The following is a 21,296-nucleotide window of genomic DNA, read 5'->3' on the forward strand; positions in this document are numbered from 1 at the left end:
ACATAGATACTTTTTAGTCCAGAACTTTATGGGTGCTTTCAAGAGCAGGCAGATCATGTTCTGCTGGCTAGCAGACTTTGGTTTTTACTACTCCTAGAATACCTTCCACTCCTAGAATACCTTTTACTACTCCTAGAATACCTTTTTTCACATTCTTCTGACTAATCCCATATCTGCCCTAACAATAATTTACCTGAAGACAACAGAAAAAAGTTGATTTTTTTTTGTCAGAGTCTGAACAATATGAGCAGCATATTAATAGACTTTGCCAATTAAGAGTTGTGAGCAGAATCACAAGCAATATAAGTAGCTCTGCTTTTTTCTTTTTCCCTTTTACACAGATTAAGAAAAATGGCAGCTTTCTGTGGTCATAAGCTTAGATTAAAAAACCCCACAACTATAACCATTTCACAGGCTCCACACAAAACATGGTCCTAAGTTTAAGGAACAGAAATAATCAATTTTTGATTGTTATATTATACAATATACAATATTTTTATTATCCCTTTTCCATCGCCGTGAATGAAAATATTTCACAAACATATCATTTGCCTTATGTTCCATTTTTGCCACTGAGGTTGACCTCTCCAGCAGCACTGAAAAATACATTGTCAGCAACTGCAGAGGAAACAAGGAGCTTTGGAAAGACATTCCCACAACCTGGCAATCCTCCAACAAGTAGCACTTCTTTATCATGGCTGTTAAAATGAACAGCAGTAGGTCTTCAGGCTAAGTCTGAGAACCTTACAATTTAACTCTTCAACATCTCATAGTTTATTTTTAATATAAACTTCATATAAGATTACAATTCTGCAACTGTCACATTTCAGCCTGAACACTTAGGCTGTGTCTAAAAATCCCTTTCCTCAAACAGATTTACATGGAATAGTAAAGCTGTAGAGGCTTTATGTCAAGTTATTGTCAGTACATAAACTAATTCTATACCCCAAATTATTAAACCTAAAAAAATGTTAGGTTTAAATAGTAATTAAAACTCTGTATCCTCTCACATGTCTAGTTATTGTCAGTCCAACTGTATATACAGAAATGGATTCAAAGCAACTGCAGGATTATTAATTTCTGACCCTATCACTACAGCTGTTGATGGAGAAAAAACAAAACACCACAGTGTTTTTACACTGTTTCCCCCTTACGTAATTTGCAAAAAGTGAGCTAAAACATAGCAGCTGAAAGCAGTTACTTTCATTCTTATTCCATCAAAAGGGATTCATTAAAGTAAAACAGAAATGAACTTCTTCAGAATTCAGTGAAACAGTAATTGCAGCATACTGATGATGTTATTAAGAACAGAGTAAACACAGCTCAGTTCCCAGTTTTGATGAGGTTTTACTGTAAGAACACCTTTAACGTACATTTAATCTCTGTGGTTTAGCTCCCTGACTTTTCTTAACCTCGAAGCCTATCAATGCTGTTGAGACTACCATTAATAACTGTGAAGTATTCATTTATTTCAGAACCTGTATTAGATAAAATCTTAATAGTAGTGCAACCCACAAAGTGTTAAAATTGACAGCTGACTGAAGACTCTCCTAGAGAGGCTTAACAGCACAGAAAAAAAGCAACCAGTTCTTGTGAAAACTAGGTAAATCTTATTTGTATTAAAATCCTCTCCTTAAATCTACTGCTGGTGGTACTACAGGAGACACCAGGCAGGAAAAAAATGCACCAGGAAACAAAACCAGTGCAGAGACTACAACTGTCAAGTAAAAAACATCTAATCTTATTTTTGCCAAGTCCTTTCTTCCATTTTAGCAGTTAAATCTCATAGACTCTCAGCCTGACCCGTATCATCCTTGTCCTTTGTCTCCCCACTTAGTATTTCTAGATGAAGTTGCAGGCTGTACAGAATTGAAATCCCACAGTTTAGTTACAACTATAAAGACAATTACTGTCTTAAGGCTGAAATAAAATAATCTACTGACAGAAAGTCTTAGTACTGAAGCAGGATTAAGATGATAAGTCCACCAGATGCCAAGAAGTATTTATTTACTCTTCTGTACTCCATTAGCATTGCTTTGGGGCATTTCAGAATTGGAATTTTTAAATTTGAAAGACATCTCTTAGTCAAGTGAAAAAGCAATCTCTGAAGCCCTGCGTGAATTATATGCATTTCATATTTGAGAAGTATATAAATCTATATTCTGTGGTGTAGCTATATTTGCAACAGAGTAAAAAAAACTTCATTTGTATACTAATAGAAACCAACTAAAATATCTCTTAAACCCAAACATAGACACTTTTTGAGAAAAAAATAAATTATTTAAATGCTATTCTTAAAATCAACAGTTACTCAATTTGCAAGTCACTGCAATTCATGCAGTCTCAAAGCAGGCTGAAGGCTAAGAGGAGCTTTTATTCTTCCACCAAAGTGCATGGAAAAACCTTTCTGTGCAATGTGTTTCTGGAACTACCAAGGGAAAAAAAATTAAGGTCTAACTGAACAGATATTTTGAGCTTACTTCTATATTTATTCCTATAGAAAGTTTCAAATGTCAAAGAATGATAGCAAGCAGCTAGCACACACAAAAGTGGAGCACAACCCAAATATCTATAATTAACACAGTGTATGCTACACTTGTACAGTAACTACACAGGATCATCTTTCATTAACCAGCAATTAAATTGCTTAAAGAACTAGTAAATTGTTTGTAGACATAGTCACAAGACAGCTGAAACTAAAGCAATTGAAATTATCACACAAAAAAACCCAAGTATGTAAAATAGAAAGGCAAAAAAGCAGTCAAGGAGGTATTACAAATCTAAATATACTTGAATATCAGCTGTCAAAGAATTTACTTCCTGGTTATTTTCAAAAGAGTTACTTTTGCAAAAGAAAAATCTAATAGATTACCCAGCAAAAACCCAAAAAAAATAGCAAGGGAAATGAGGAATGCTAAATACATCCTTCTCAGTTAAATAAAAGGAATCAGCATTTTTTTTTGTCTCCCTGAAGTTCCTAGAAAGAAAACATGAAAGCCAATGCAAGAAAAACCAGCATGTTAGTTTTGCATTACTTAACAGCAGAGAAACTGTAACACAAATACATGCTTTGTAAGATGTTAAAACGATTGTAATATTCTTTCCAAGATAAAAGTGACAAGCTAAAACGGTGACTTTAACCCACTACTAAAATACTGATTATCACTTGGGGGTATAAAGAGAAAACAACTGTATGGAATAAAATTTGGTCACCATCAAAGAATGGCTTTTTCAAGCCAAATAAGCAGCTCTCAATTACCATCACCTCCAAGAGACAGTATTTAAGTACATCAGTGCAAGGTATAGGGAAAACTTATTGACAGGAAATTTACTGAAGGTTTAAAGTCAGCCAACCACCACTACGGTCTAAAAATTCAACCCCGCCTCTTTTACCCCTACAAGGAAGTCACTGGAACATGGCAAAGTTCAACTTTTCTTGTTTAACTCACCAATAAGGAGATCCCCCCGAGAAAATAAACATCACCTCAAGTCAGGTTAAGTTTTAGTCCCACCCACGGAAGTCCCCCCAGCCCCAGGATGAGTTTTCGGTTGGGTTTCCGAAGAGCACGGCCCCGACGAAGGGAGCTATCCCCGCACCCTGCCACCCACCAGGGCCGCGGCGGAGAACCCCTCGTCCGGTTACTAAGACGGCGGTGAAACTGCATGGAAAAGACGGTTTAAGTCGGTCGTGACGTCACGAAGAAGCTTGCCAGCGTCAGCCTGCAATGACGTCGATCGCCTCAGAGCAAAACCGTCCTCTCCTCCCCAACATGGAGGAGCCCGCCTTCTAGCCCGCTCCGCCTGGGGAGGGCGTCCTCTCCGCTCCGGCCCAACCACGTTAGACGCTTATGGGGCGGCGGCTTTTAGCTTCCTCCGGGGCCCCCGCATCGAGTCGCCGACCTTCTCTGGAACCGGGCCAGGCCTTCGGCGTGCCCGTGCCCTGCAGCCGCACCGACGATCCCCTGAAAACAGGCCGCGCCAGTCCCGTCCTCCCCGCCCGTCGGGTGCCCTCCGGCCGCCCTGACTCTCACCACCCGCCCGCCTCCATTTTCTAGTCGAGCCCAAAGGCGTCCAGGCCGCAGGAGGCTGCCGTCTCTTTTCCACGACCCCCTCCGCCACAGCGGCGGTCTCGTTCCCTTTCTCCTCCCATCCCGGTGCTTCTCTGGCTGCCTCCCTCACTCACCGCGAGTAAGAGGGGAGAAGGTGAGAGAATCTCGCCGCCGCAGCCAAAGGTCTCAGCCCAGCCGAGCCGCCATTTCCTCCTCGCAACCACTCCAGAGCGCTGGGCGGGGACGCTCCTCCCCCGCTACCATAGAGACCGAGCTGGCGGCAGACGACTTCCCAGAGTGCCTCGCTTTGCGCACGGCTCGCGGAGGACTTCAGCGGCCGTTAGCTCCGCCTCCCGGCTAGGGGGTTCGCATGCGCTCTCGCAGCAGGGCGCTGGCGGGAAAGCTGTGGGCCCGTGCACTCCGCCGCCTTCCCCGGCTCCCACCAGGTCGAGAGGTGGCTGAGCCCTATCCCACACATCAGGAGCACGGCGGCTGCCCGCAGTGTCCCCATCCAGTCGGCTTTCGGCCACCGCAAGCCGCGACTAATGAGGAAAATGTGAGTCGGGCAGTCCCGGTCACCCCAGGGCTTCCTGTGCAGAGCGGGATCAACAACGGGTGCTCCCGCTGTTTTTATCAGAAATACGGGATGATCTTACCTCACAGATCTGCAGTTTTAGTTATTATTCGTGAGGTTGCAAGTGCCACAGCAAAACTGCACATCAAAATACTGCTCTCGCAGGACAAGCATGGCTTTGCCACAGGATTAACATGGCAGAGGAGCTCATCTGCTGCTTGCAGACCCTACTGCTGACATCAGCAATGATCCCCCCCTCTGCTTATTCCATTTGGGCTCGGATTTGTTTTTCCTATTCCATTTGTTTTACAGAAAAAAAAAAAAAGGTGCTGCAGCAATGCTTTTTTTTCTGGAAGTGTTCACTGAATCAACTTATCCACAGTGTGGAAACTCCAGTAAACACCCTTTAAAAATGGTTAGGCTACTCAAACTCTCCAGGATCCAAGCTGCTGTAAACAATTAAGTCCGATTTATGTTTTGGTCTAACTGTCCGCATTTATGATGCTAGCAACCAGAAAGATCTACATCTCACAGTCACTGCATGGTCTCAGGGTTCACAGGAGCCACAAGGCCATGAAAACACTCCAAATGCTGACATCTGAAGAGCCTTTTAGGCAGGTGGAGGTGTGAGGTTTGGCTCTTTGACCTTGATCCTGCACGTTTTTCCTCATGGGTTGTTAGCATTGATTTCAAATGGGATCCAGACAGTGTTTACAAAGATGGATTAAGGAATTAAAACATGAGGAAACCTAAAATTGTACTTAGTATTAATTCCATTGAATTACAGGATACTATCAAAGTAGTCTGGTTACATCTTTTAGAGGTCTACATTCCATGAGACTTCTGGTGGTAAAAGTGGAGGAGAATGTTGAAAAAGCTCCTATTAGCCTTTCCTCTGAGCATAGTCAGCATTTCTCCACCTATGAAGCTTGGCAGCATTAATACTTACTTCACACAGGAACACCAAGAGGTAAAAAACCTCCAACAGATTCCTGTGTAAAAGTACAAAACATCACGATTAAAGGCAAGCAGAAATTTAATTTTTGTTCTGCATCTACACAACTACACTAAATGGAAAGCACATGGAGGGGAAATACGTTAGGATTTAATGGATCAAGCTGCATTGTGATAAGCTAATTACATGTTGTTAATGGACAAATTTAGCATCTGGGGAGTGCTCAATCCCAGGAATTACACCAAGGGAAAGGGAATGTGCCAAATGAGGAATTACACACCAAGAGTGAACAGGGAGTGCTTGCAATAAGGGATTCAGCAGTGAAACAGGTATTAAATTTCTCTTACACCCATTTGGTAAGAGGCTTACACCATCTTAATGTAATACTGAGTCACTCTGCACACCCAGTGAGTAGCAGCTAAAGCATATGACACCTCCATCTTTGTGTTAAAGCCCAAGTCAGAGTATCTACACCTTTGATGACTAAACACCTGTGTCACCTTATCTTAAATGGTACCATCAGCACCTTAGTTCTTTCCCTGCCTTGTGCCCTTCCTGATTCTTGCCATGTTAGAGCCCAATTTTCCTCAATCTGGAACATTTACTCCTAGGTGACTGGTCTGAATGTACATTGTCCTGGCAGCAAGCAGGAGGTGTTTTTTGGTGATCCATGTAACATGAGTTTTGGGTTGGTTTAGGCCTGCTGTCAGAACACAGTGATAGTTTCTAACTGAAAACACTGCTGGGAAATCCTAGCAGAGATTAATGACTTATCAATCAGCTTCTAAAAGTCTAATAAGCACCTTATCTACCTCTCCTAAAACAATGGAGAGGCTTATGCTGAGATATCCACAAAACCCTCAGCACTAACTCTCCTTGAAACATTTTTCTACTGCTTTCCAAAACCTTTTCTGCTTTTCAGTAGTCAAGACATAGACTTTCCTCTGCAGCTGCCAAATACTTATTTATTTATCCATTGGGCTTCCCCAGCTAGTATTTTTTAACCTTTGAGTGTCTACAAATTGACCTTAATTATATTTAAGGTGTCTCACACAGGGGTCTTTAGGTGTTATTCCTGAAACTGTTTGTGCTAGGGACTAAGGCATCACCAACTTCATGTTGCACAGAGGTGGGGTCCCCAAGCCTGGGGTGTAACTCCTGCTCTCTCACCCAGCTTAGCCTTCATCAACCTTCTCCCAGTGCTTGGAGATGCAAAGCCCTTAGATGTAACACTTACTTCAGGTTCACTCCTTCTCTCACTTCCTCACTGAATGTTTTGGGGAGCCAATTTCAGCAGCTAAGTGAAAATTACAGAGTTAGCCCATGAAAAGAAGAGGGATGAAAGCAAATGAACAAGTTCTCTTCCCTCCTCTCTCTCTGGTATTTTCAGGGGGTTAAGCAGGTAATTAATCTTTACAAGTCACAAGAGACTAATTTATGTTGGCTGTGCTCCAGCTTTACCTCTTTTTGTGGAAAAAGACCTCTGTCTTCAGAGTTCAGCACATCACCCAAAATAGATAGGTCAGGTGTCAAAGTAGTGTGTATCTTCTGGGTCCTCAATTCTCCAATGCTCCTGATACTTCGTTTTTCAGAGAGACTAGGTGAACATAGAGAAATACTTTACTGAGGGTTAATCATAGTCACATAAATAAAGCAATCCCCTTCCCCACCAGCTGACAGAAACTTGCAGATTCATTTTCTTTCCTTGTGATTCTAGGTAAACTTCCCCCTTTCCCTCCAATATCTGCAGTTTTTGCAGGTATTTTTGTGACTTCTCCAGGAATTAGTGATTTTAGCGTGGGATTTACTCAGTTCCAAATATCAATCATCAAAACATCTATTCAAAATTGGGATTTATCAAATATTAATTAATGTTATTCACTTAATTCTATAAAATGCACTGAATTACAGTTATGGTAGTTTTCTTTTCATCTCACTTTTGCATTCTTGCCCCAAAAATCAAACTTCCCATATTATTACTGCCCTGATTACTGTAAGATTCATGTAGGGCTGTGACATGTTGAAGCCAGGGATGGCTTTCCCAAGAGCAAAACAGTTTAATTCCATGCATTTTAATCCAGTTTTGGAGCCACAGAAGTATCCTGCAGATTTTCCCCCAAGTAAAAGAAAGGTTTGGTTCTATCTTTGGAGAGAATGTGAGGGGTTTAACAGAAGTTAGGCTTCAGTACTAGGAAAAGAGGGAGTGATTTAGGAAGCTTGTGCCCTCAGCTTTCTATCTTCCTACTCTTCTAATTTTGTGAGGTTTAACCATTCAAGTTTGGTCTTTCCATGTCCTTGAGCATTCCATCTTATGAAGCACAGGGAATATAAGTGTTCTTCACTAAAGTCAGCTGCATGGAATAATTAAACATCTATAAAGTGAGTTAGAGAGGGGAATACAGAAAGTCACTAGGCAGCTTTCTTTCAGGAAAGAGGTAATATAAAATCTGTATAATTTATTTCTCAAGATACTGATCAATCCCCCAAACATGCAGTTTTCACTGTGCCCAGAACATTAGTGGGGAAAAAAAAAAATCTGTCTCAAGATAAAGGAGTAATAGTTGAATATTTTTTCATCACTGACAGCAAAGAAATAGTAGTACTACAACTAGTCCTGTCTAGTATTATTGAACCAAATAAAACCAATTCATGTTTTAGAAAGTCACTTTGTTTTCTCAATCAGTAAGAAAATGCTAAAGTAGTAACATTCTAAAGGTGTTTGTTGCTGTTGCAACTGCTCTTCTCTCAAATGGAAACTCGTATTCTAAGAAAGTTTGATGTTACCAGAAAGATCAAACAGTTAAGGAAAGCATAAAACAAGATAAAAATAGAGAAGAATGCAACTGGCCAGGATATTCTGCACAGAAAATTACAAATTGCTTTTTGTTAACATTCTGTCAGAGAAAATGCAAACTCCTAAAAAGAATTAAAATAATCCCATACTATTTCTCATGACAGGCAAAACCACAGCTCAGGAGCTGCTTTTAGCCCATTTTAACTTTTCTTCATCTCAAGGAAATTAGAGGGCTAAAGGGAAACTTTCGCTGCAGTCGAATATCCCAACCTCTGAAAAAAAGGGAGGTGGCAGCACCTCACACATTGCTTACCTTAATTATTCGATATTTTATTCTACTTACTAGAAAAAAAAAAAAAACAAACCTGCAAACAGCAACTGTGGTATGAATTACACTCTGTTACTTCCTCTCTGCTTTGGGGGGGGGGGGGGGGGGGTGTTATCTCCCTCTATAAAAACATGAGGAACCCCTCTTTGAGAGAGAAGCATTTTCCTCCTCTCACCGTCTTTATGGGAGCCTCCTGAGAAACTCCACCTTTGTGGGAGGAGCTGACAGGAACCAGACAGGACATCTCGGCCAGAGAAATTTACAGACATACCAGATCAAGAATAGCCTGAACTTGTTTCCCAGTGAACCAAATTCATTAAGATTAGTTTTTTAGATTAAAGCCTGAGGAACCCTCTTCAATCAACTAGTCATGCTGTAGCTGTCTTTTATCATATGGCTGACAATTAATGGCATGCATTAAATATTTTTCCAAAAAAAATCTGCATTGTTTATAAATTTGGAGCTTTGAGGAAATGTTAAACTAATAAATTGATTACGTCATACATTTTCTTGTAGGGACAACTGTTAATGGAAATTACTTTTGGGGGCTGCATTTTATTGCACATTTAGAGTGAAAAGTCACTGTATCCCTATTCTGTGTGTCAAAGGCATTACAATTTTCTGAGGAGTATCATTTGCAACATTTCATGTCTAACAGTTGTGTGCCTTAAGTCTGCTTTACATTTAAATCCACAATCAAGGTGTTCTTGGTTTTTCTGCAGAGTGCTTGGACTCCATCACTTGGAGGTATTTAGAAGGCACTAAGATGTGGTGCTGAGGGGCTTGGTAAGGTTAGGTAATGGTTGGACTCGATGATCTTAAAGGTCTTTTACAACCGAAACAATTCTATGATTCAATGACTCAAACCTCACTGGATCCAGCACCAGCGAGTTTATCGACTCTGCTCAGTAGCCAACACACATTTTGAGAGAGATCACAAATCAGAGCCCTCAGCCGCGACCGTTCACAGCCCTGCCTATCAGTAGCAGCGTAGGCTGGCAGAACTGGACATTAATATTGAGCCTGTGACCTGCAGCAGACCCATCTCCCGGCCCCTGATCCTGCCAGCGTGGCAGGGCCAGGTTTGCGGGCAGCACTCGGAGCTCCAAGAGCCAACCTTTGCCACGCAAGGCTCCAGAGCAACACTGCTGCTACAAACCCCGCAGCGTTCCTACGGGAGTAGCTACGGCCGCACACGGCGGAGCCTGCGCACAGCCCGCCGAGAGGGACCGGACCAGCCCATCAGTCACTTTCCGCAGTGGGTGTTACTGCCGGGGCTGCTGTCCCTCTCCCAGGGAGGTCCACGCTGTCACCCGAGACGTTATTAAAGCGTCAGGGAGGGACGCGAGGCACAGAACAGCTGCGCTAGCTCCTGGCGGAGATGGAGAAGGCAGCATGGCGGAGCAAGCGCACGTCCTGCCCGATGTCAGCGAAGGAGGGGCTGAGGGGAGGCACGAAAGGAACGAGACGTGATCCTCCTCCTGCTTGGTGCAGCGGCCCCGCTGACACGGACTGGCGCTGACGCCCCGGCTGCCTGAGGCGGCAGATGCAGCCATCTTGGAGCTCGGCTCGCCCCGCACCTCGGCTGCCCCCGCTCTCTGCCGGCCCCGGAGGGATCGCGGCCCAGCTCCATGGCACCCAGGCGCCGCCACCCCGGCCCGTCTCTGTGGTCCCACCTCCCCGCCGGAGGTGTGACCTCCCCGGACAGACGTACGCTGTATCCCGCCGGCCGACTCGTTGATTGCGTCTTCTCGCTCTTCTCCGGGCGCTGATTGGTCGAGAGGACGGTTCTCGCGAGATCCGCGCGCCAGTGGCCTGGCGGAGGCGGCGAGGGGGCCCCGCGATCGTGCGTCGGAGCCGGCACCGCGGCGCGCTCGGTAAGATGGCGGCGGCGGAGGCGCTTGCCCTCTCGGGGGACGGGGGCTGGTAGGGGGCCTTTCCCGTGGCCCGGCGGGGCAGCCTGCCGTCGGCCGCTGCGGGGAGTGGGGTGGTGCTTGGGCCTGTGACGAGCGGGGCCGAGCGCTCCGGTGGCCCTGGCCCCGCGGAGGGCCGGGCCGGGGGCAGCGGCTCGGTGGGCCGGTGACGGGAGGGGGCAGGTTGCGGTTCTCGCAGCGGCCCGGGGCTGCGCAGGGCTTGGGCCGCCGCATCCCGTTGCGTCTTAAGCCCAGTTCTCCTGCCGCGTGGTTGGGAACGGCGTGAATTCGCGGCCGGGACCGATCGGCCCCTCAGCCGGCCCCGGGTTTAGCCTGCCTCCCACTTTCCAACTTCTCTGGGTGCGGTGCGGCTTTGGCGGCAGTTTAGAGACAGAAAAACCTGTTGGAAGTCGCAGGTGATGAGAAGATATGCTGCCATTCGTGTCGTCTGAGCTGGGTGGCGGTGCCTGTTGCTGTTGTTGTTATTGCTGCCTCTCCTTCCCTTTTCGCTGTCCCTGCGGCCGTGACTTGAAGGTAGAAATGATTGTATGCCGGCTTGAGCAAAGCACTTCTTTTACGAGTTTAAAAAAAAGCCACATATCATTGAGGGAAAATACTGAGAGATAACATTTTAGTACCATTGACAGGAGCGCTTTTGGGGGCATCAAACCGAAGCTATCTTAACTATTCAGTTGTACATTGGATAACGTATCGTGCACAGTTTGACAGCAATATGTGTCCCAAAATGTAGCAAAATGTATATATGGAGCTATCTAGTCTAAGTTTTAGTGAAGAATTTAAGGCAGTGTTTACATAGACTTTGTTTTAAAGGTTTGTTACAATTTTTCTGGCTGGCTGTCAAACTCTGATTCACTGGTTTCACACTGCGTGTCCTGTGTAGATTCTGAACAAGATTTACTTGGACTGGATTTAAAAGTACAGGAAGATGTTTGTTTTTTTTTTTATTCTGATGATCGAAGAAAGCATCTTTAGAGATGTGAAAGAGTGCAGGAGCAGGGAGGAGAAAAATGTAAACCTGTGGTTTGAGATAAAAGGATCTCTTTTGGATTATTAATTTAAAAGATCTCATTAAAAAGATATAATGTGTGTAACACAGTGCTTACACACATTAAACTTACTTCTTCCTGAAACATGTTAAATGAGATGCTTTTCTTGTCTTGTAGTAAGAGTCCAGGATGAGTTATGCAGAAAAACCTGATGAAATCACGAAAGATGAATGGATGGAGAAACTTAATAACTTGCATATCCAGAGAGCAGACATGAATCGCCTTATCATGAACTACCTTGTTACAGGTAAAAATGAGCAGGAATGAGAGGCTTTTAAATGCCTGTCACTTACTTTATCAAGACAGTTTTGGCTAGAATATGCTTGTAGATGGAGTGAAATTAAGGGCTTTCAGGAGTTAGTGGTTGCTGTTGGTTTCTTTTAGGGATGTACAACAGCTCTGGTGTTCTGGGTGGAAACTGACAGATTCAGGGACAAGCAGTTATGCAATAGAAGTGACATTTATTAACCTTCACTCTTCTGATAAAAGATACAGAAAATAAAGTGTTTTCTGGAATGCTGTAAACAAACATGACCCACTTCTATATGATGTCCTTTTTGGTGCCATTAAAGCAGAGTTTGAGATATGTGGCAGTTGTTAATTAGCAGTCTGAGAGCTGTACAGAACAGCAGTCAGAACAAGTTTTAACCTGCTAGAAAGATAAACTCTAAAAAGGGCACTGTTGGCAAAGTTGTTGGAGACCAAAAATATTAACCCCTTCAGCATATAGCCTAACTTTATACTTATAAGAATCAAAGCCATGGGAAATTGTCCCTAGCAATTACGATGCATTCCATCCCAGGAAGCTGTACCAGGGCGGAGGCATTTGTATCCCACCCACACCCCTGTTTACATTGGTGTGTGGAGCCTCTGGGATGAAGGAAGAGCATCTCAGTGGGTGGTGTAAGTCATTTCATGAGCTAGGATTTAAAAGAGCTGTTACAACATTTAAAAAAATACAGTGTTAGTACAAGTAAGCAAAATTCATTTTGTATTTCTTCTCAGTAAAACTGCTGGGTCTGTGCAAACAGGTTTGGGAGATGAAGGGAGAAGCAAAACCACCCAAATTTTGAAAATGTGATTTTGAAAATCCCATTTTGGAGGAAGTGCAGAGCTTGCTTTAACAATAAATGGTTTAAGGATAAAGATATGTAGTAACAGAAGAAGGGGTAATGGCTTCAAGCTGGAAGAAGCTGGATTTAGATTGGACATTAGGAAGAAATTCTTCCACATGATGGTGGTGAGGCACTGGACCAGGTTGCCCAGGGAAGTTGTGGATGCTCAAGCCTGGAAGCATTTAAAGCCAGGTTGAATGGGGCCTTGAGCAAGCTGGTCTAGTAGATGTCCCTGCCTATGGCAGACAGGGTTTGAAGTAGATAATCTTTAAGGTCTCTTCAATCCAAAGCACTCTGTGACTCTATGATTCTATAAAATGAGCTTTCAAGTTAAGATGTATCGGACTGCAAGTTGCATGCACCTTTAAAGAACGAGGGAATGTGAGTTAAGAATTAATTAAGCTTGTGCTGTTGGATACCTTGTTGGATAAATACCTGTTTAAATAGAGAAATATTTTTCAGAAGTTCAGACAAACTCCCCGAGTGCACAAGCAATACTCAAATCTCAAATTTCAGCTGATGGCTTTGTAAAAATGTTATGTAAAATGTGTTTATAGGTAAAATGTTTCTGTTTCAGAGGGCTTTAAGGAAGCAGCAGAGAAATTTCGAATGGAGTCTGGAATTGAACCCAGTGTTGATTTAGAGACTCTGGATGAAAGAATAAAAATCAGAGAGATGATATTGAAAGGGCAGATTCAAGAAGCCATTGCATTAATAAACAGCCTGCATCCAGAGTTGTTAGATACAAACAGATACCTTTACTTCCATTTGCAGGTAAGGACATATGGCAAACTTTATCTTTGCTTTAGAGGGTGATGAGAGACTGGAGAGAGTACTGTTGGTTTTATGAGTGTGTTGGGAGGTTCGTGACTGAACATGGATGAAAATTTAAGTGTTTGTTCTTGGCATCGTTTTGTAGCAACAAGAAACTTGTGGCATGCTGCAGGAGCCATCACAGGTGATTAGTAACATGAAAACTTGTAGCAGCAGTGGTGGTCTGTGACTTCCCAACTTCCAATTAATGCTAGTCTGAATTTCTAGTAGTTCCTTTAGTAAGAAAACGTTTTTGATACGTGTTCCTCAGAAGTGTCAGGTTACCTTTTTTGGTAGATTTTGTAGCCAAGTCTGCTGCTGCTTGTCTCGCACCTGGAGAAGAACTGACCTCAAACTGTCAAATTACGCATTAGTGTTTGTCTCAAATTACACACTCATGTCTGCGGAGCTCAGCCTTGCAATACTGCAGGTGTGTTAATTTGTTTAGCTAATATTGCCTTGTCTTCCCTATGTAGCAGCAGCATTTGATCGAGCTGATTCGGCAGCGTGAGACAGAAGCGGCTCTGGAGTTCGCTCAGACCCAATTAGCGGAACAAGGCGAGGAGAGCAGGGAGTGCCTGACAGAAATGGAGCGCACGCTGGCTCTGCTCGCCTTTGATAATCCTGAAGAATCCCCGTTTGGAGACTTGCTTAACATGATGCAGCGACAGAAGGTAGTGCTTGCTCAAAAGGAAAGCAATGTCTTTGATTTGCATGTGGTGAAAATATATCCCAATGTTTTTGAAGTGCCTAGAAAAGAGGTGTGTAGGGGTATGCAGGAGAACTGAAGTTGTAGGGGAGGGGTGTGCAGGAGAACAGAAATATTTCTTAAGTAAGTTTTTGGTTTTTTTAATGGTGTTTTGTATTCAACTGTTTGGCTTTTTCCCTTGTTTTGTGCAGGCTCATAGTCTGTGGAGCTCTGTCCTGACCATATTCTGAGGAATTAGCACACTGGGTGTGGTCTTGTCAATGTCTGTGTGATACTAATGGTGTTAACCACCCGAAAACTGTTACTGAACTCTGCTGTGTCTCTTCCAGGTATGGAGTGAGGTTAATCAAGCTGTTCTAGACTATGAAAATCGTGAATCGACACCCAAGCTGGCAAAATTACTGAAACTACTACTGTGGGCTCAGAATGAGCTGGACCAGAAGAAAGTGAAATATCCCAAAATGACAGACCTCAGCAAGGGGACAATTGAAGAACCCAAGTAAAGCGTGTGCAGATGGACATCAAACAATCATAGTACTGCACAGGATACATTTATATCAGTCTGTGACTGAAATATTTTTACTACAGTACAGCACTCAATTCAGATTTTTCAATGAACATCGAATTTGAAGGGAGAAAAGTCCCTTTTAAATGCTGCAAAAACTGCATTGAAAGGCGCTGTATCTCTTTGAAAGTCTGACTTAGGCTATGCACTATAATACATTTTTAAAAAACAAAAAAATCACAAAACAATTAAACAGGACAGAAAAAAAAACATTTTTAAAAGTTCAGAACTCAAGCTTTCTAATTAGCTACTGATGCCTAGTTTAGTGGCCAGTGAGTTAATACAGTTATATTGGCAACTCTTCAGTTCAGTTTATCTGTCTCCTGTTTGAAATGTGTATATAGAACAGTGAATATTTTCTACCTTTAAGTTATAGCCAGATATACATTCCCCTTAAAAGTAACTGGTCAAGTTTTCATCTATAAACTTTGCAGTAAAGGGCAACCTTTTGCATAGGAAATAGTGTACAAACTTGTAAAGCATAATTTAAGGAGGTGGTTTTGTTTCGCTCTTTTTTTTTTTCCTTGTTTCTGACTTTTTGGTGCTTTATATGGTGAGAGCTATGTTCATAATGGATCAGTGACCCATCTTTTCAGGAGGGGTATTGTTGGAAGTAAGTTTCTTCTTCTTCATTTCCATGGATGACCAAAATGGCCCCCAAGAGGCATTGAGGATGTTTGTTAACAGGGGCCTTTCCCCCCCCCTCCACTCTGTGATATTTGTAGACACTGCAGGCTCCTAAAGCTTTGGAGGCCACTGGATGTTTGTAAGCTGAAGGAAACGTTGTGTTAGGAAATGAAATAGAGGGGAGAGATGCTCACTGAAGCCTCTGATGCAGGATCTGCCTTTATGCTTGCTGAATAAGAATCGTAGAGCTACTTGGGCTACTTTGATGCCTTGAGCTGAGCAGAGCAGGGCTGTCGAAACCCAGGAATGTCCATTCTCTCAGTTCTTCCCTACCTTTCTGAAGAGATGCAGTTCATCTTCACCTGTATTTGTTTACTGACTGTCCTCACTCCAGTTAGGGTTATAGTTTCAATGTTTTACATGTGAAGTCCAGACTTTCAAGTCAGCACATTGTAATCTTCTGGGTATGGGATGTTCTGGTCAATTCGGTTTTGCAGCGCTGTCTGCTGGTGTAGGTCCAGGGCTAGTGAGCACTAATCTTGCCAAATCCACCTCTAGATTTTTTGGGGGGGTTTTAGGTCTGTTTATCAAGTTATTACAGATTTGCTGAACAAAGACCAAGCTTAACCATCATGAAACACTGGCAGTTGTCACAGCAGTCCCATACTGTACATAATCTAGTCCTGTATGGTAGCTATTACCCTGTAGAATGAAATTTAGTTTTCACTTAATTTTACTGGAATACTTAACGCATTAAACTGTATAAAGCTTTGCAGATACACCCGATTTACAGAGACTAACAAACCCTTTGCATTACTGTGAACACTGTTTACTTGTGTAGCTGGTTTTTTTTGTAGGGGGGGGGGAGTTGGTTTTGGAGCAGCTATTAGAGATGTGGAGCGCCAAGGTTAAGCTAGGTCTATGGGTATAACAAAAGGTTAAGCTAAGTGATGGATATTACAAAAGGTTAAGCTAGATGGTGGATATAACAAAATTATTCATCCCCATTTATGATCATTCTGTTCTCCACTTCAAGGCATTTGTAGTGTGGAGGTTTTAAAGTTGATGTATAACAAGCTATTGGGTAGCGCCCCCCCCAACTGTAAGGGCAGTCTGGCTTTCCTTCACCCAGGCTGGTTATTCTAATACCAAACTGTTGACAGTTATGGGTTATGAGGTTTGGGGTTATTTTTTTTTTATTTTTAATTTTATTTTAATTTTTTTTCTTTTCTTTCTTTTTTTTTTTTTTTTTGGCTTTTTCCAGTCAGTTGATGTCTGAAAACCACATAGAACTTTTAGTTTGTGAGAAACTGTATGGTTAATGTAACTTCTGTTTAATAACAAACTGCAGCAACAAAACTGGAATAGGTCTAATTTTTTTCATGGTTAACTGATCAGCTTTCCCTCTGCTCTGACACTTGTGCTGGTTAAACTTCATCTGAAGCTTCTCCTGAGTGAAATGGAAAGCAGGAGGTTTTTGTGGCATGACTAGCATTTTTCTCCATGAGAAATGCAGTATTAACAGCCTTGGTTGAGAAGTTCACTGCACTTCTAGAATGCTACATTAATTTCTTAGAGTATTTGGGCAAAGACTGAGCATAGATTACTTGAATTTTCACTAGCTTGTTTGGGGTTTTTTTGGGGGGGTTGGGTTTTCTGTTTGTTTGTTTGTTTGTTTTTCCCATTAAAAAAATAAACCTGTTTTTTAAGGGGTTTAATATCAAATTAGCCTAGAACTGTTTCACTTTGTTTTTATGAACATGCCACATTGATAAGCAGCTTTAATCTGTAAAGTTTTTGGTAACTGCAAGAAAATATTCGAAAGCTATGCATTTTAGAGAAAGCATAAAGGTAGTGATATTGGTACTTCTAAGGATCTTTATATTAGTGTACATAAAATAGTTTGCATATACAAATATAATATATAATCTGTTTGAAATATTCTTGAATGGTAGGGGCTGTGAAACATATAATTTATGGAAATATTGTACACAGTAAACAGATGTCTCAGTACACGAATGAACCGTTGTCATATGCATGAGAAGTGTCATATTTGGTGACTACTAATGAATGGGATTTTGTTAACCCATTTTTGTTAGATAACCACTTTAACAAATACTATTAAATGCCACTTTGCTCAGTTTGGTTTAGTGTAAAACTACATATTTTGTTTCACTTTGTTCAGAACGACACCAAAATAACTTGGGTAAGATTTGTGCCAGACTCAACGGTGGCTGGCAAATTTCATGATGCTCCTTCCTCCCCCAGCCTTTTGGTTGAAAACAATTTAAGTTTGTTTGTTTTTATTGTTTGTTTTTCATTAATGCCATGGACATGGAGAAGTTGGGTTGTGAAATATGCTGTCTTACACCTCTGCAGAAAGGCTGTGTGTGGAGTGCGCTTTGATTAGGCTACAAATCTTTTCCAGAGCCTATCATCTCCCTAGTAACTGTCAGCATCTTCTTACCAGCTTTCTTTTCTGTCTGTCAAATCTAAACTAAGCTGTGGTTGCTTCAGTTGTACAGTGGAACCATTGAAAGGGGGGATAGCAGCTTTCCATGAAGATGAAGTACTGGTGATACTTTCTGAGAAATACTGAACTGTTTACCTTTATATAGCTGGAAAACAGGCTGCTGCACAGAGCCTTGCAGCAGAGTTTCAGCTAAGGCATTTCCTCTCCAGACTCTTGAAGAGGCAACAACTTAGAGCGTTAAACCAGGTGAAGTACTTATCTCTCTATAAGATGATTTCACTCAGACACTTCCACCAACATTAAGAGAAAAAATGGAATGAACATGGAGAGCACTTATGTAGCATTTAAGATGTATGAAATTGTCTGGAAAGAATTCTGTCTCCACTCCTTGTACATAGAGGGGAAGCCATTACATTATTCTAGGATGATTTTATTGGCTTTAATTTGTGAAATTTATGCTTTATATGCTTGAGTATAAGCTTAAAAGCATTACTTAAAAAAAAAAAATCCATGACTAGCAGAGGTGTTGCTCAACTTCTAACCATTTGCTGTCCAAGTTCCTTATGAAGCTTATTAAATTGAGTTGGAGCTTGATCCCTGTGTGTCTTATCTTGGTGGGTAGCACAGTCTCCAGCTGTGACAGCAGCTGAAAGCATCCTTGAGGTACTCACCTCAAATTAAAGGATCTGGAATCAGATTTTGCCCTATACCTGCCTTTAGGCTGCAGCAGGGTGAGAGGGATTCTGACCTGTCCTGTAGATCCCTCTTCCACCCAGACTGAAGGATTTGTACTTTTCAATGGGTGCATTGAAGTGTGCTGGAAACTATTTTTATTCTTTCCTCTCTCCGCTTCTGCCTTCATATGATTAAAGGAAGAACAAAATTGGCCTAATTACTGGTGGGCAGCATGTGCATGCATTCAGGTACCTCAGAACAAGAAAGCTCTCTGCATTCTGCTCTTTGTGTCAGCAGGGGCTCCAACAATACTCTGCTCCCTTACACCCACCTAGATGAGTTTCTGCCTGGGAGTTTGTTTAAAAGCTCCCTCAACTTGTCAACTTCTTGCATCACTTACTCATTTTTCAGCATACTCTGCTGTCTGCAGTATTTATTAAGGCATTATTTAGCCCTAGAAACCACATGAATTTTCAACAGACTCTGGACAAGTTGCGTTGAAATAGCTCTGGCTGAGCAGAAAGCTTTCAGGCTGCAGTGGAACAGTCCTTTGAGCAGACAACTGCTTTGGTGTGTGTGAGCTTATTTTTCCTTCAAACCCCTTCAGGATTTGGTCATGTTCTGTGTTTAACATCATCAAATGTTCAAATAATAAAACCAGTGTGTGGATCAGCTTCAGTGCTAATAAATGTCAGCTCAAATATTAACCCAATAATCTTTTGTTTGGTTTAATCTTCTGGCAGGTTAATCTGAACACGGGAGAAACCACAGGAGATGGTGTTCTGCCATTAGATTATTTCTTTCAGTCAGCACCTGTCTTCTGAACTGATTCCATTTGCTGTTTAATCAGCTCAGTGGGAAGTTTGCTTCCAGGAAATTATGCAGCAATAGAAGGAATAATGTCTGTGTCTTTACTTTTTGAACTTATTTTTGTGCATGTGATGGATGTTGCACTCAAACACTACTTTTTTTTTTTTTTTTTGTAACTGCATCTATTTTTGACAGTTTCTGGCACGAGAAGCAAGTTAGTCAAATGATTAATTGAAGAGGTGATACTGAGCACTATGAGGAACTGAAGAGTACAACAAGAAAACTTCGATATGCTTGAGTTCCAAATGGAATTAGAATTTCAGGAAGTTTGTAGCTACTGTTGGAGGTGGTTGGATCCCACATCAACGAGACTCAACACACTATTAACTATGCATGAGTGTAAGTTTTCTGTGTGATGACTGTACCACACCCAAGACCTCTTCAGTTCTTTTCTGAGCTTACTCCATGCATCTCCCTTCCGTGGTTACATCAGCACTCAGCTTCCCTCCTGCCTCAAATTAACTCCAAGCATACACAGCATTTCAAACACTCCGTTGAACAATGGGTTTGAATTTTGGCTGCCTTTTAACGTGGCTTGGCTCCCTCTTCTGGAAACGCACTCAGCAGCAGAGCGAGTAAAAATCCTTTCTAGTTTTGTTGCCTGTTCAAACGAAGGGAGGAATGCCTACAACGGGGTGAAGGCTCACCCTGTGGTTACTACACATGGCTCCTTTCAGTTCCCACTTGTAACAGAGGTTGCTGTATTTGTTTTCTCCTGGCAGCAGGTTCATATGACCATGTGTCCCTGTGCCACAGGCCTTTTGTTGGAGGTGTTTTTCCTCTGAGGAAGGAACGCTGAAGCAAAGGACAAAGTGTGATTTTTTTTTTTTTTTTTTTTTTTTATTTTAATGATTATTGCCTTTGTCAGCCCTGGTGACCTTCTTCTGTGGTGTGAGGAACGTTTTTGCTGCTTCCCTCTCTAAGGTTCATCTCAATAATGCTGGTACCCCTTGTGATTCAAGTTGCAAACTGCTCTTCAGGGACCTGCCAAGTGTTCCAGTTAGGTAATGAACATGTACAGCTGCTGGCTGCAGGAGCATCAGATGGGAGATGGCTGCCTTGTAACTCTGCCTTGTGTTTTTTGGAGCAGCTCAGAAGCTCTGGTACCTTTCCCAAGGTCTACAACCTTGGTCAGTCTGAATGGCAGCTCACTTGTATCCCTTGCTGACCTGAAGGTTTCCTGTGCCTGTATCTAAGCTTCTATTGACCACAGAATCACCTGAACAATGTCTTGACAAAGCTCCTCCACCTGCTCATTCATATTCCTGCGGTGAGTCATGAATCCTCTTGTTCTGGACTGAGATAACCATCAATTTAATTAGCTGCTTCCATAAAGAAGGCTGATTATCTCTCTCAGATACAGCAAGGCCACAGCTCTATTTGGTGAAGTTAAATCAAACTGTGACAATACTGATTGTCATTTATTTTTTCCTTAAATTCTTTGGATGGGAATAACACACCCACTTCTAATCCTTAAGAAGCTGAGGATTTCCTGCCTGAAAGCTGGAGGAGCAGAGGGCTGTCTCACCAACAGTGAATGTAATGTTGCACTTCTCAGGTGCCAGAGGGAGAGAAGAGACCCTCTTTAAAACCATAGAATCGTTTCAGTTGGAAAAGACTTTTAAGATCAAGTCCAACCATTAACCTAGTGCTGCCAAGTCACCACTGAACTATGGCCCTCAGCCCCACATCTACACAGCTAAAACCCCTCCAGGGATGGGGGCTGCACCACTGCCCTGGGCAGCCTGTGCCAGGTCTTGACAACTCTT

The 21,296-nt window shown here is 42.4% G+C and overlaps 1 protein-coding gene across 2 annotated transcripts; it reads left to right on the top strand.

Annotated features, from left to right (window-relative positions):
• The first annotated feature begins 10,540 nt into the window (after positions 1 to 10,540).
• Positions 10,541 to 15,211, top strand: GID8 (GID complex subunit 8 homolog). Of its 2 annotated transcripts, none has more exons than XM_054391913.1 (5): positions 10,541 to 10,577; positions 11,798 to 11,927; positions 13,373 to 13,569; positions 14,085 to 14,282; positions 14,647 to 15,211. In XM_054391913.1, the coding sequence occupies exons 2-5, from the start codon at positions 11,810 to 11,812 to the stop codon at positions 14,818 to 14,820; spliced, it is 687 nt and encodes a 228-aa protein (XP_054247888.1). In that variant the 5' UTR covers positions 10,541 to 10,577; positions 11,798 to 11,809; the 3' UTR covers positions 14,821 to 15,211. The 2 variants fall into 2 exon arrangements, with proteins under 2 accessions (XP_054247888.1, XP_054247887.1); XM_054391912.1 differs by lacking the exon at positions 10,541 to 10,577 and adding an exon at positions 11,109 to 11,147.
• Positions 15,212 to 21,296: the final 6,085 nt, after the last annotated feature.

The sequence above is a fragment of the Indicator indicator genome, chromosome 24, assembly GCF_027791375.1.
Source record: "Indicator indicator isolate 239-I01 chromosome 24, UM_Iind_1.1, whole genome shotgun sequence".
NCBI lineage: Eukaryota > Metazoa > Chordata > Aves > Piciformes > Indicatoridae > Indicator > Indicator indicator.

What these genes read in the sequence shown, in the direction of transcription:
- GID8 (XM_054391913.1), top strand. Translation starts at nt 11,810, where the DNA reads ATGAGTTATGCAGAAAAACCTGATGAAATCACGAAAGATGAATGGATG. An exon ending in CATGAACTACCTTGTTACAG is followed by an intron (nt 11,928 to 13,372) that starts GTAAAAATGAGC and finishes TTTCTGTTTCAG; the next exon opens with AGGGCTTTAAGGAAGCAGCA. An exon ending in ACATGATGCAGCGACAGAAG is followed by an intron (nt 14,283 to 14,646) that starts GTAGTGCTTGCT and finishes TGTCTCTTCCAG; the next exon opens with GTATGGAGTGAGGTTAATCA.